The 15,014-nt window shown below is 40.7% G+C and overlaps 1 protein-coding gene across 1 annotated transcript in view; it reads left to right on the forward strand.

The window, feature by feature from the left end:
* The window catches only part of mei1 (meiotic double-stranded break formation protein 1), a gene marked incomplete at both ends in the record, with an annotated part of 76,523 nt that overhangs the window by 18,444 nt on the left and 43,065 nt on the right, over positions 1-15,014 (forward strand). The window contains 11 exons of the mRNA XM_080487217.1: positions 735-913; positions 2,892-3,006; positions 3,391-3,510; positions 4,884-4,983; positions 7,539-7,673; positions 7,907-8,021; positions 8,389-8,480; positions 9,333-9,480; positions 9,844-9,955; positions 10,871-10,931; positions 11,620-11,717. Coding sequence (XP_080343343.1) covers positions 735-913; positions 2,892-3,006; positions 3,391-3,510; positions 4,884-4,983; positions 7,539-7,673; positions 7,907-8,021; positions 8,389-8,480; positions 9,333-9,480; positions 9,844-9,955; positions 10,871-10,931; positions 11,620-11,717 — 1,275 coding nt within the window. The remainder of the gene's footprint in view (positions 1-734; positions 914-2,891; positions 3,007-3,390; positions 3,511-4,883; positions 4,984-7,538; positions 7,674-7,906; positions 8,022-8,388; positions 8,481-9,332; positions 9,481-9,843; positions 9,956-10,870; positions 10,932-11,619; positions 11,718-15,014) is intronic.

Raw genomic sequence — 15,014 nt, forward strand, 5'->3', positions numbered from 1 at the left:
GAAGGCATGGGACGACGGGAGTATTTATTGGAGTAACTGTTTTCAAACTACTGGAACTTGTCTTCTGTCTCTCTTTGAGAAGGAACTGCAGTGATGTGGGACACAGCGAGTGGTCAGACATATTGATGTAGCAACATCTATGTTTAAAGTCATAGTCAGGTCTATTCACCAGTAATTGATCATAATCCACAAATCCATCCATCCATCCATCCATCCATCCATCCATCCATCCATCCATCCATCCATCCATCCATCCATCCATCCATCCATCCATCCATCCATCTGTCCACAGAGCGACATGACCACACATCTTTAGATTCAACCCCATGGACAATTGAAAGTCATTAATTAACCTCAAACACATGTTTTTAGTCTGTGGGAGAAAACTGCAGTAACAAGAGAAAACCCAGGAATGCACAGGGAGAAAATGCTTCCCACATAGTAGGGTCTCCAAACCCCAAAAGACTCAAACTCAGCAAAAACGCTAACCACTCTCATGGATCCCTGTTTGGTAAAAGTTAGTGAAGACCCTGTGGTAAGTTGAACAACTATTTCAACTGTCAGCTGTGTCAAATCTCTTATTTATCACACTTAAATCATGTTAAACTTTTGAGGGAACTGATCTCAAAAGTTTGCTTCACACAGACTTGAGGGATTTGGATATATTGTCACTGTGAAGAATTCTGGACTGTTTCATATGCAACTGTTTTTCCAACCTATCTTTCATCTCTTAGGCCTGCTGTGGCAGCTTCTGCAGCTGAGCGAGGCGGTGTCAGTTCTGATGAACTGCTCCGGCAGTCCGATCATGTGCAATGAGAACCAGGACATCCTCGCCAACAACAGCCAGATCCTCCACCAGAACCAAGAGCAACACCCCGCCAACCACTGCCCCCTGCCCCTCGTACTGAAAAAGGTCTCTATCCAAACATCCTGCCCCCACCCTCAAAACCTGCATTCTGGCACTCACGATAATCATAACAAGAAGTTCTAATCTGGGATTAATGTCTCTTTGAGTGGGGATTTGAGGGGCTTTACCCTGGACAAATATTTGCGTTTCGTGTCTGGGAAATCAATGTGTAGATTACATCTCGTTTGATTTTCTCAGTGATGACTCACGTTACAGCGCAGTATATGACGTGAGCAGGTTTTTGTGCATCACTGGTGTTTGATGTACTGCTGTAAAAGGAAACTCCTAACTCAATTCACAACCTAATTCTTACTAATTTTCTCTCAAAGTATAATTAAATTTACCAACTAGATCAACTGTTATTAATAATGTATAATATTGAACCCAGGACGATCCTAATATTTCAAACTAGAAGGCAAGATCAGTCCAACGGAATTTCTGCAATGCCCGTATTTGTATTATAATATTTATAACAGTTGGAAGCACAAGAGCTTTGTTCAATACAAACTGTAACCACCTGTCTATCATGCTTTAAAACTTGGATGTGTGGTTTGTGACATTGTATTCCAAACAGCGCCTAATTTAGCTTCGTAAGTTCGTAACAAAATACAAGTGAGAAGTGACCTCTATTAGTTTTACTGCAGACATCAGGAGCTCTGACGTTCGCCGCATGTCACTGCTGAGCCCCGCTGCACACTGGATTGATTCTGCCCACTTTTCCATTAAATTGAGCTGTTAAACATGCACGCCAGTTTTGCGGCTCCCATATAGCACAGGGTGTGAAAGAGGCCATCATAAACAAGTCATGAATAAACAAAGAAACGCGCTCCTGGTTTACCTCAGACAAAAATGTTTGTGCAATCTGAAACATTTGATACAGTTATTCATCTTATTAACCCCAAGGATCAGTTCTGAGCTGCTTCTGATAGACGGGGTAACAGATGAAGTCAAGATACGGCAGTCTCAACGGACCATGATGTGTGCACATGGAATAATGAGAATGTGTAGTGAGAGCAGGGAGCAGAGGTTTGCTGGAAAGAGGAAAGGAATAACGGTGAGGATGAGTAGAACAGAATGAAACTGAAAACGAGGGAGTGGAGGTAGCAAAGAAACAGAAAGGTAATCTGGAGTTGGCAGAGTTGAGGATATTGAAGTTTTCACTGGGAGTGAGCAGAGCGGACAGGGTTAAGAACGAGTGTATTCGACTGACAGACAGCATTGCCTTGTGGAGAAGAGGTAAAGAGGAAAGTCCTGTGAGGAGCTTTATGGATGAGTCAGGGAAGACAAGCAGGCTGCTCGCGTGAGAGAAGAGGATAAATGAGACAAAAGCTATTTGCAGTGAAGGGCTGTGTGCCTACGCTTACCTGGAAAATGTAGGAATAAGAAGCAGCTTAACTTATTCATACGAACATTTAGGCCGGTAGATATTGTCGAGACAAGTTTGACACTATCGCTCGCTTCCTTCATCTTAAACATATTTTCTGAACATGGGTTGACTGCACTTCAATCTTCTTTATAGACTCCAGATTCTAGACAATGGAGCACATTTTAAAAATGATGGAATGACTGAGCAGCATCCCTGATGTTATTATGTCAAGCAAAAGGAAGATTTTCAGCACCTTGTTAAAACTTGGCCACCAAAAATGAAGAGTCACTACTAGTCTGAGCGAGGCCTACCTGTTGTTGTAAATGTAGTTGTAACTGTAATGGAAATGAATGGTGAAAGTATCTTCAGAAAAAAACCTGTTTATTTTCTTCATAGGGTCCAGTTTTTATAGTGTGCATATAAAAGTAAAGTGACAGCAGTCATAAATCACAGGCTCACCAGTATCCTAAAGACGAGAGCCAGACAGCAAGCGTTGAACATAGTATCTCTATGTGCCTCGGTCTGTAAACATTGTGGGTGGCCTGCACTTTATTTGCATGCCACTTGTCTTCACTTGAAAGGAGGATCCTCACGAAGCCTGTTCAATGTGTCCTCCAGTTGCTGCTGAGTGGTGATGAGATATTGCAGGTGACCAGCGCAAAGTGTATTGCATCAGTTGTGGCTCATTCTCCTCGTCAGTACAGCGCTCCCTTCATCAAGGCTGACATACCCGGTAAAACACACAAACACAAACAAACACCAGGTTGCAGTGGCTTGTCAAGTAATTTCAATGTTTTCATTTGATTTCTACAAATATTATTTCCTGCTTCCTGATGTGTTTACATTTGACTCTCTCTACCTGTTATCATGCTTTTTTTCTGGTTGTGTATCTCTTGCTGCTTGCTGGTGTTGTTTTTCCAATTCCTTCCTGTCAATTACCTGTTTATATAAACAATGGTGATTTCCTTTTTCTCTCGTCTCCCAGAATTTAATAAATGGATGATAGGGCTGTATAGCAACAGTATTGCTGTAACATACTGTATGTGATGCTCCTGAGATTCTTCACTTAGCCCTAAATGTTCAACCTCTTTCCGTTTTTTTTCTGCATCTCTCACAGAGTTTTTGTTTGACCGTCTTGCCTGCAGTAGCAGTGACGTGCTGCTGTGGTCTGTTTATACCTGTTTGTTGTTGATGACCGAGGATCCACTCTTCTTTTCCCAGTGTCATTCTGTCTATGGTGAGAGCACAGCCTTCTCATATGAGTTCACAACACTTCATACATTTTTTTTTTGATCCAAAGCAAAAATATCTGAGGATATCTGAGTGCATGCAATCAATACATAAAGCAAGTTATTGTTTTTAATAGATGTTGACTTGAACCCCTGAATGCTCCGGCTACCCACTGCACCTTCGGGATTATTTCAATGCAGAGAACAAATCTCACTGTACTCTTGTATACATGTGACAAGTAAAGGATTCATTCATTCCAAGAAGGCTGAGAATGATCAGAAAAAAAAATCAGTTTTAATGAGAAGTTGTGTTTTCATTCAATTTCAGTTAAAAATACCCCAAAGGGTCTGTATTGTTTCTTATATCAGCAACAAACAAAAAAGGTTCCATAAACACCTTTATAGGGTGGTTTTTTTTCGCATTTTTGGCTGCTCCAAGCATAAACCCTCTACACAATGTTCAAATCACATTATCCCCTCATCCCCTTAGTAATAAAAATGTTAAAGGATGATTTTAAGCTCAACGTATTTGTTTGTATCATGATAATTTTTTTCATTATCTTGGGAACAGGCATCCCCATGACCCCCAGATTTCTCCTGCCGCTTTTGCTCCCCCGCAAGCTCTCTGGCTCCCTCTAGGGGAGACCCACCTCACATTTTGAGAGCCACTGAAAAGAAACATGTTTGCAACTCCGTCAGTCTTGACTTGACACTTGTGTTTACAGGAAATATAATTGAATGGCCAAAGATGATGGAAAACTTATGCAGAGCCAAACATTAAAACAGTGTTGAAAAAAACCCCAAAAAACTGCATTGTGCTCATTGTGCTTACCTCCCGGAACAGTCACCCCCCCCCCCCCCCCCCCCCCCCCCCCACACACACACACACACACACACGCACACACACAAACACACATTAAAACATTTTATGTTATTGTAGCCTCAGTGTTATTGCAGCACTTCTTCACTACCCCAGAGAAACTGCTTGAAAAACACTCTCAGTACAGAGATAATTTACTGGTACACAGTTCATCTGCTGTAACTGCTCTGTGCTTTTAGGTTGCTGCTCCAGGTCAATATGAACAAGCCGTTCATTACACTAGATCCTGTGTATCAGTAAATTAGAAAGATACAACACAGCCACTGTTTGTTTAACAATCATGATTGAGAGAGAATGGCTGCGTGGGTGTAGCCTTTGTATCACATTTATGAGTGTGTCACTTATTTCAATTCAAGCTGTAGCCAGTAGCGTGGTTGATATCAGATGTCAAAACACTCTCAGGGCTTTGGCACCATGTAAGATTAAACAAATGTTTGTGTCAGGGGGAAGTCAGCCTGCTCATGTTCACAGTGTATGTGTGTGTTCATATGTATGTGCTAGGTATTGAGTCTTTGGTGCGAAGTCTACAAGAGGCTCTGAAACTGACCAACCTCGATGTGGTCAAACAAGGCTTGCTGCTCCTTATTGCAATCCTGGAAAGGTGAGTTCCTTCTGTAGGTTTTCACACATGAAAATAAGTGTAGACAGATGCAAACAATACATTACATGTAGCATGTCATACTAGCAACCAATATAACCCCAAAATTGGGATGTACTCAGTAAATCCCATAGATTGTCAAAACTTGCAAGTAATGTAAAAATATTGGGTAATCTGGTAAAATAATAACCATGATAAGCATTACAGGAAGTTGCAGTTGTCATCTTCCGTTTTATTTATAACATGAAGCGTAAGTAGCTTTTGTGTTGGTTGTTTGTCATTGTCAAAGCTTGATCAATGAGAGATTTATTACAATGAAGCAACAGGCGTGATTCATGAATGGTAACTACTGGGTGTCAGGAACACCTTCCGAAATCATATTAACAAAATTTGCAACACACCAAACGAAGACAAAACAAACCATCATTCAAAGTGGAGCCACAGTTTTAAAATATTGCTCTGGAAACTAACCTAATTTGAAATGGACCCATGCACCCTGGATCGTTTTTTTTCTCCTGCGGTCAGTTGAATCAAAATCTGATGTTCTGTTCAGAAAAGAAAATGTGTCCTGCAGACTAAAAAATAGCTCTGTTCGGATTAGCACACTCTTCAAAACCCAGCATTCCTTATGATATGTGGTTGCATTGGTTCCTAGATGAGCAGCTCACATTTTTAGAAAGGCGCTATCAATACACAAAAGTCGCCTGAGGTTTTCTAGAAACATCTGCGCCCATCCAGACATCTCTTTCACATAATTCCTTCCATGTTTTGGCAAGGCAATTCTGAACCATATATCGTATTCTTCGCGAAATGGCTTCAGAGTTAAAGAGCCTGTGTGCTGAACTGGCATGCTGCAAAACACACCTTTCACCAGTAGGAAAATATTTTACCTATCATAAAAACGAAGACTGTAAAATGATTACAATTTTACATTCCCATAGCTTCAGCGATTTGATTTCTGACTAACCAGATGTTCACAGCCTGTTGTTAGAAAAAGAACCGATGATTCCCATTGGTAAACATGCCTCTTCAGACTTTATTGACTATAATTGTGTAATTATATTTGAAATGAGCTGCTATTTTTCATAAAATGGTATAATGTTTGACTTTTACCATCTAATGTGTTGCCTATTGCAAATAAAATGGGGATTTATGAGATTCAGACATCATTACATCCAGTCTCTTTTTGACATTTTATATCGTCCAACCTTTTTGGAAATGGAGTAAAATAATTTTATCTGATTATTTGTTAATTAAACTTTGTACTAGACTTTTATTGTATTTTCAGAAGTGATCTAATCATTAGCACTCCCCATCTGTCACTCCACCTAACCAACACTTGTAGTTTAGCTGAAGATATTTATTCTTCTGCATGTTTGTTCATTAACTGAGCAGCATGTGCATCTTCAGCTGCACCTACGAGGAGAAACAGCTCTCTTTTAAAACGTGGTAAATACGGTGCACTTGAAAGTTTAATTAGATTTGAATTAACTGTCTGCTGTGTCAGAAAGGAGCCAGTAAAATGCTGCCTTATTTCTGCAAGGCTGACACATTTTTAATGGAGTGTTCCCCCTGTTACATGGTAGTGATACAAGGGATAAGAGATTTCATAATCTTAGACGGGGAATTTGTCCTTTGCATCAAGGGGGAACAGTGGAAAAAAAAAAAAAAAATGGAGCTACACCAGAGGCCTTAAAGTGCTGAGCAAGCTTTAGTGTGTGCATGCGCGCGTGAATGTGAATGCCTCTTATCCAAACTTCTCTTTAATCTGTTTGCATTCATTTTGTGGATTCTTCACATGGGCTAACGTCGACATTCAAGCATCACTTTGTGTGTCTTTGTGTGTGTTTGTTTGTGGATGCTTTAATGTGCATGTATGTGTTATTTAACATGTTCTATGCCACTGCTGTTGTGGCAACAGTGAGCCACTCTGCAGCTGTTTTTGGTGCAGCATCACGGAGACGTACTCTGCTTATCTTTGCAACGCCATTCGGTCAGCGCTATTTGTTTATTATGTGTGTTTGCCCTTAAAGGAAAACGTGTGTGTGTGTGCGCGCGCGTGCGTTTATACGATTGAATATATCCGCCTTGCAGCCCATCTTTGTGTAAAAAAAATTACATAGAGACAAGCTGAACTCAGTGACTCAGCAAGCAGTCACTCCTGTATTGGCACAGCATGTAAAAAAATTAAAGATAGATCAGGTAAAAAGAACCGACTGTCAGCTTTCTGATGGCCCGCTCTTGACGTCCATGTCAAAAATCCATATCAGCAAAAATTCTTGAAAGACCCAATTTTTCACTTCACTTTTGGCATAGTTGTCACCGACCAGCAAATCCACAGTACGATGCCATTTTTTACCTGCTTGGCATGAAATGATTTGCTTACTCCAGCAATTGCAGAGAAATTTATCATAGATGTCCATTTCCCTGTCCCAACCTTTTCCCCCCTGGGCTGCTGGGCTGCATCATAACTGTCGCACTTATTTATCTGCAAACAAATCTTCTGACATTTGGAGGTGTGGCGGCAGTGCTTTGTATCTGTTTCTGTGTTTGTGCAGACAGCCTCCAAGTGTGCGTCTGTTTCCCAGTGGCCCAGGGTTTGTGGCAGTTTCAGAGGCTCTGGGGGCTGCTGTCACCTCCTCCTGCCTGCTGGTAGCCACACATGCCGCCAGCGCGGCCTCTGCTTTGGTGAGGTAAACATCAACACATAGTGTGGATATGCAAATGAGTCAACATATTGTCAAGGATGGTCCTGCAGCTCCTGAGGATTTATATTTGCAAAAGTTCAGACGCAGCGCGACTTAGACATACAGAGTGTGTCCTGCAACGTGCCTGTTTTGTGTTTTCGCTATCCTCCATCTCTACCTGAAGTATAGTTTTTTCTATATCAGGCGTGTCGGTTATATAAACCCTCTGAATTCTCCAGCCTGACTCACCAGTCCAACCCGGTCCAGTACAAGGCCATAGAGGACCTGATAAAGGCCATCAGCACCAGGTTCTGTGAGCTGCCTCTACTGTCCACGTCTGCTCGTCGGCACTCAGTGAGTCGGATAGCTTTCATGTTCAGTCCACAAAATAACATGATAAATGCAGAAAACTAAGAAATTGTTAATTAAGAAAGAAAAAAAACTATGTGTCTGATGCCCCTGACCACTTTATTCAGTTTCTGACCTCCAGTGAGAAGCTTTCGTTATTATCAGAGCCTGTTCAAATGGCACTGATAGATAGTGCAGTGCAAAATTGACTTTGGTGGTGGTGACACCAATATGACTGGTGTGATAAAAGGGACTTTATTCTTCTTGATGGTTTCGAGCATGCTTCCATTGTTTGCTATCTCCTCTTCCCCCTTTCTCTCGCTATCGCTCTCTCACTCTACCTCTCCCTCCATCCCTCTCTGTGTTGTTTCAGGGAAGACAAAAGAGGTCTGTTCCCAACAGCCAGGCGGGAAGAGCCGAAGGATTTCTTTTGCAGGCCCTCATCTGTTTCCAGGCTGCCTGCAGGTCAGAATGCTGTTAAATAACATAGTGAGAGTGTCAGGGAATCACTCTCTATGTTTACGTGCACTGACTCTGTTTTAGGAAATGTGCAGTCTGATTTTGAATAATCAATTTCAGTCGAGCTTGGATGTTTACATCTACTTTTAGGCCCCGTCTACATGAGTGTTTCAAGTGAAAACATGTAGTTCGTTTTTGTTTCAGAAACATTTTGCGTTTACACTGCAACATTTTGAAAACAATGTCCGAGTAAATGGAAATGGCAAAAACGGTAAAAACTATGTAGTTTTCATGTTGGGCCACTAGTGGTTTGTTCTTGTAATGAAACCACACGCATATGCTATAAACATAAACAAATGATTCGTACACAGACATCATATGGACAGACGACCAAGTTGGATTGTTATTACGGTGACTGTCAATTATAAAACTACCAAGTTCCAGGAGAATATGGACTGGAAGTCATGACATTGTTTGACACTGGTGGAAAAAATTTTGTTTTGCGTATTCACTTGAAATCTATGTCACGTAAACGGGGCCTTGATTTCCAGTTCTAGTCATACTAACATGATAAGTAGTTTTGAGGATTCATGTAAATGCAGTCACATTATTCTCTTGTCTAATGATGATGATCTAGCCTATATCTTATGTGTGTGTTTTCTCAAGTGAGTCAGAACAATAGTTTGTTTGAGACAAACTCCACTTTGTGAATGCGAGTCTAAAATAAACATGCAGATGAAAGACTAATATACTCTCTGTTGTGTTTTCAGGCCTCTTTATTTCCTTTGCATCTGCCCCTACGTGAATTCATTATCCAATTCAATGTGTGTATTTAATAAATGGCTGTGTTTTACCAAGGTTGGCCGAGGAGTGCACGTCACAGCCTCTTCTGAAGGAGAACACTTTCACAGCTCCAAATCAACAGAGCGATGCTGAGGACTCGCTGGACTCTTTGTGCCAATGTCTGCTGCGCCTCTGTGACTCTGTGTGGATACCCACTGTTACTGTGAGATTTTGCATGCACCCTCACGTACATGTATGATTCATACTGTTTTTCACAGTTATTACTAAACACTGAAGGAAATCATTAATTTCTGGCGTCTTGTTTCATAGAAATAGGTCACACTGATTGTTGTGCCTTGTTTGGCCATCCTTTAAATAGCTACATTAAGAGGCACGGCCACACATGGCTTTTGTCTTCATTAGTTTTGTGTACTCATGGACATGTGTGTCTATTGATCAGTGTCCCTTCTGTAGTGCTGGTAATTGTTTTTATCTTATATTTTATTGGTTCCTCTCTGCTAATAATCAATCACATGAGACAATTGTTTGTACAGTTTGGTTTGTCTGTGATCTCTTGTGTCCTTAGAGGACGTTTGAGTGCACACTTAGTGCAAAGATACTGCAGGCCTTCTACTCCATCCTGACGTTCCAGTTTACCCTTCTTCCATCTTTCATGCCTGGCTTTGCAAGCAAACTAGGTGAGTTGTATGAATTACTGTAAATCTTAATCTGTCCAGACACTTCCTACATCATTCAGTCAGACCCTTAATATTATGAACACATACATATTCATGCTTGTGTTTTTTTTTTAAGCAGGCACCCAAAATGCTTTAATTAAATTCTAAAAAAAATCTGAGCGTAGTCTTGTTTTGCAAAGTCAAAATACATCTGGCTTTCTGGTTTTGTTATGGGACCGGACCGCTTGCATTCAGGGACTGTATGTTTTGAATATTGTCCTTTCCAGGTCTGCCATGTTGCAAAAAGGGATAAAATGGTGAACTGTAGAATTGAAAGTGTTCCATTTTTGAGATGCAACTTCTTTTTGCCTTTTCTCATTAGTTCAGATATTTGGTGAATACACATAGGTTTGCTTAATTTTGACCAATAGCAGCAGAACAGGTTTCATCAAAACACAGGCAATGATTTCTTTCTGCTTTTCATGTTACCCAGTATATACACTTAAAAAAGTCCCTAAACAAATACAGATTCTTCACATGGTGTGCGTGTGAATTAGGGTGAATTAGGTACTAAAGGTGTAAGTGAAGGCAGGTGTTTGAGCCTCATCCAAGCTCAGATAATAAGTACATCCTTCTTCTGCTCCTCGTGGATAAAAAGTCAGTCTTCTCACCTGCAAATTAACAGTGCTTTCCAGTCATTTTAGGAAACACTTTATGACCTGTGAACTCAGACTGACGCCCATTTCAGGCGTAATAATGACTGACTGTTTCATGGCAGATGAACTGTTTTCAGCAGAATCAGACTGAGAAACATCTCAGAGCTATTTTTGTATGTGTATTTCATAGCTTATAGCTCTTAGTGTTTTTGTAAACATCGATTTCCTCATTTGTTTCTCCCTCATTGTTTATTTTGTCTTCGCCTTTGTCTCCCTTCAGCGGCCTCTGGTTTCTACAGGCTAGCGATGGAACATAAAGCCCTCCTCTGTGCGGGAAGCAGGTAAACTTCAACAATATAACCCGAGGATGCAAAACACACTTGCCAGTGCTATCTGAAAGTGTAGCTTTTTGTGTGAGTTAAACAATAGTGGCTTTAAAAAGTTGAGCACTTGTTATCATTCTCTGTCAAAGCACATTGCGCATTGAAGCAGATAACACTGACTGAGGCATCTGTCATTTTTGAGTCACTTTGTCGTCCTTTTTTCCAATAAGCCCGTCGTCTCAGCAGTGCCTCTGCGTCAGAGCGATGGATCTGCAGCTTCAAAGTCAACAGTTTGTTGTCGCATTGTGTGTGTTTGGTCTTGTGTGTGTCAGTCTATTTGTTTCTGTGAGGATATCTGTGCCTTTTTGTGCTTTCATGTGATGTGTGTGTGGTCATGAATGCGGTTAACTCGGCAGGCGTTCGGAGCCGGTGCTCTGAGCTGTAATGAAACTGAACCGTACCCTGTCTGTGCTTCATATTTGAAGAGAGTAAGTCAAGGCACATCCTGTCCTGTGCATGACTGTTTAGTCTTTGCTGCGTTGACCGTGCATCTTGCAGCACACGCTGTTTCTCCCAGGGTCCTTGTACTTTCTCCATTTCAGTTTTCCTTCCCTCCCTCAGCTATCTTGTTTTTGTATTTATGCTCATTTTTTTTTTGTACTCTAAATTCTCTTTCTCTTCTTTTTCTTTTCTTTTCTTTTTTCAGAAACCCAGAGCTGAATGCCTCTTGCTGTGGTTTTCTGCAGAAACTCAGTATGAGTCTGCTCTCCCACTCAGACCCCTCCTCTGACTTTTACCGGCATGGTATGGAAATGCTAGCCCACAGCACCACCACACACTGAGCCACATGCACAGTTGTTGTCAGCTTTCAACAATCATGTCAGGATTTCTGAAACACCTTTACTGGTAAATAGGGCTGCTTGATTGTGGTTTTGAGAAGGTTTATTAGATTTGACAATACAGTTTGATGTATAGAACTGTGAAATGTCGTCATTTATTCTGCTTTGCGTTGTTCTTTTTTTCTTCTGTCTATAATTAAGTTTTCAATATCCGGATATTTAGTATTCGAAAACTATATTACACTGACTTCATTTGACATTTGGTTGGCATTTATTTATTCGTCACACAACTCTCAGTGGATAGAAAATGTTGCAAGCCTTTTTGCCCCGACAGTTTTTCATATTTTTTACTTTGTTTCATGCTCACATCCCTTGCACCCTCATGCTCATGCTCTCTTTGCCATCAGCTGTACCTTTAGAACGCTCTTGGTTCAGGGTCAAGTGGATTGCCTTGTATCGTCCAGGAATATCTATAGCTCATGATGAGGCATTTTGATGCATAGCTGATGATCAGACTAACACAAACTCTGTTGACAAAGCAGAATTTATCCTGCAAGATGCACGCTGGACTTATCCCTGTTGGCACATTTTAGTAGTAATGGCAGTGTTAACTGCAGAGGTAGATGTAGTTCATATTATTAGCTCTCTTGCGTTGAAATATCCAGTAGATATGTGATGTTAGACATAATGAGTACACTTTTATGGATTATAATTGTCAGGGATTGTAAAGGAATCAACTGGACTTTCCTTTCTAATATGTGGCTTGTTTCTGGGAACAGGGGCCTTTTTCTGTGGATTTTTGCTTATCCTCCTCCTTGGCTACATGGGTTTTCTCCAGGTTCACAATACCTCACTCATCGATGTACCGAAATTGCCTGATGGACCATTGATCTGCCCTCGATATAAGCTGCCTTTCATTTAATTTACTCTACGTTTGTTTCCAGCCCCCCACAACCTCAAGTTATAAAAAGCAGGTATACAGGAAGAAAGGGAGGGAGGATAGAATGATTGATCCTAATATACAAGAAAGAATTTCAGCAGTGTAGTGGTTATTATAGGCACTATCAATTATGCTGACAATAAGAATTATTGATATGCATTCAGTACTGGTAATGACTTCAGGGGTTGCTCAGAGCAAGTGTTTTTGTGTTTCATACTCACTTGAAAAAATGCAACGTAGAAAATATTAAGAAATAAATCTGCTGTGTTGGTCCTCATTGTTCTCAGGTTTTAAACAATATGTTGGATTTAAAAAAAGCAGGGGAGGCTCAAGTCATTTCTCAGCAAAGTAGCTTCGATTTTACTTTAATTTCGCAGTTTTAGAATAAGTTGCAACAAATCTTGTTTGAATTGGAGTTGACAACAAAAATTATATATTTTTAAATATTTTATCTACACACTGTAAAAATAATGCTGCAAATTCACACAGAATGTTGGTTTAGATCTGCTAGATGAGATGCAATGTAAAGTAGAGATCTCCCACTCGTGTTTTTGTTTCCTTATGTTGCACTAAAACATTGCCGGAGCATAATTAGAACTTGACAAGCAGTTGTTAATTAGTTAGGCGCTCTTCAACTTGCTAAATGTATGAGATTATTAAGACTGTGATGGAGAGCTGATACTCACTTTTCTAAATGCCAATGTAACGACACAGATAAAGCTCCAAATAGAAGACGTGGTTTCCTCTAATTGATTGAAGTAAATGATATTAGAGACTATTACCCGTAAACAAGTGAGAGAAGTCTTTCCTTTCAGCCTCTTTATTCTCTTTGCACATACATAACTGTAATGTTCTCCATAATAAAGAGCGAAAAAGACAGCGTCGGGTCACAAGCTGCAGTTGTTCCCAGAGGACGTGTTGTGACATTGACACCAGAGTCGAGTAAAATGTTTCTTTGAGGTAATGAGATGTGAGATTTATACAAACGTGTGTGTGTGTGTGTGTGTGTGTGTGTGTGTGTGTGTGTGTGTGTGTGTGTGTGTGTGTGTGTGTGTGTGTGTGTGTGTGTGTGTGTGTGTGTGTGTGTGTGTGTGTGTGTGTGTGTGTGTGTGTGTGTGTGTGTGTGTGTGTGTGTGTGTGTGTGTGAGTGAATAATGAGTTTGGTGGAGCTACACTCCTGTTTGTTCCCTTTTTCTCCCTGTCACCATCCTCCTCTCTTTTATCACTCTTATCTGTCTCACTTTCATTTTCAGCCCTTTTGCTTTCAATTGTTCTTCTTTGCTTTCATCCTCAATCTTGCTATCGCGTTGCAAGTCTTGTATGTGTATTTTTCCTGTTGGAAAGGAAGGTTCATTGTCATCATTATTTCAAACTCTGCGAGCCAGATTTAAGCTCTGCTTTGTCTCTCTTCATGTCTTGTTTTATATGCAGCCTCGCCATTGTTTTGTTGATTGAACTGAACCTGAGCAGGAGGCAGCGTGTCACTGCAGCCTTTTTTAGGTCTGCTTGTTTTCTGCCCCATCTGTCGTCCCACGTCTCATCTTCCTCCTCTGTTGGTCCTTTGCTATTTTCTTTCCACTCCCAGTCCTCCTGTCGAGACAATCATCTATTCTTCTCCACACCTCAGTCCTCACCTCTTTCATCATTTTCCTCCAGGTGATAACGGCGTAGTTGCCTGGAGCCTTTCTCTGTATTTTTCCCAGGTTCCTAAAATATACCTTTTTTTCCCCACTTATTATCTACAAGCCCACCTTCCCCCAGATTATAATGGTTTTTGTCTTTCCCTGGCTTTTCTGCCTTTCCGCCTCCCCCCTTTTCTTTCCTTGTTATATTTGTCAAAACTTTTCCATCTATATTTCTTTGTTATAGTTCTAAGCATGCTGTTGGTGTTGAGTGTTTACATTGACTCCTACAACAATTAATTAAATAATAACCAAGACTACACAGCAGTGCCATCAGGCTGCTTGGCAGCATTAGTGCTGTTTATTTGCTGACTGTTCTTTGTGTACTGGGTTTGGTCATCTATTTATTGGTCTTTTTGGTTTATTTATTCATTTATTACTTTTCGGTTTTCACTCCAAAAAAATTGTCTGCAGTGAGTAACTCTTCTTTGTTGTACGGCTTTATGTTTTAGATAATGACCGAAATAATTATTGTTTTTCAGTTTCCATTCCTGTTTCTCCATCTAGTTAACCATGTGTTACCTCCCATGTTGAATCATTCACTGTTTATCTGTGGATTGGAGAACAGAGCAGTTGTAGCTCAGGTGGTGAATTGGGCCGCCCACCAGTCATTCGATTCCTCGCTCTTCCTGTGCATGTG

Source organism: Lipophrys pholis (genome assembly GCF_963383615.2).
Source record: "Lipophrys pholis genome assembly, chromosome: 19".
Lineage (NCBI taxonomy): Eukaryota > Metazoa > Chordata > Actinopteri > Blenniiformes > Blenniidae > Lipophrys > Lipophrys pholis.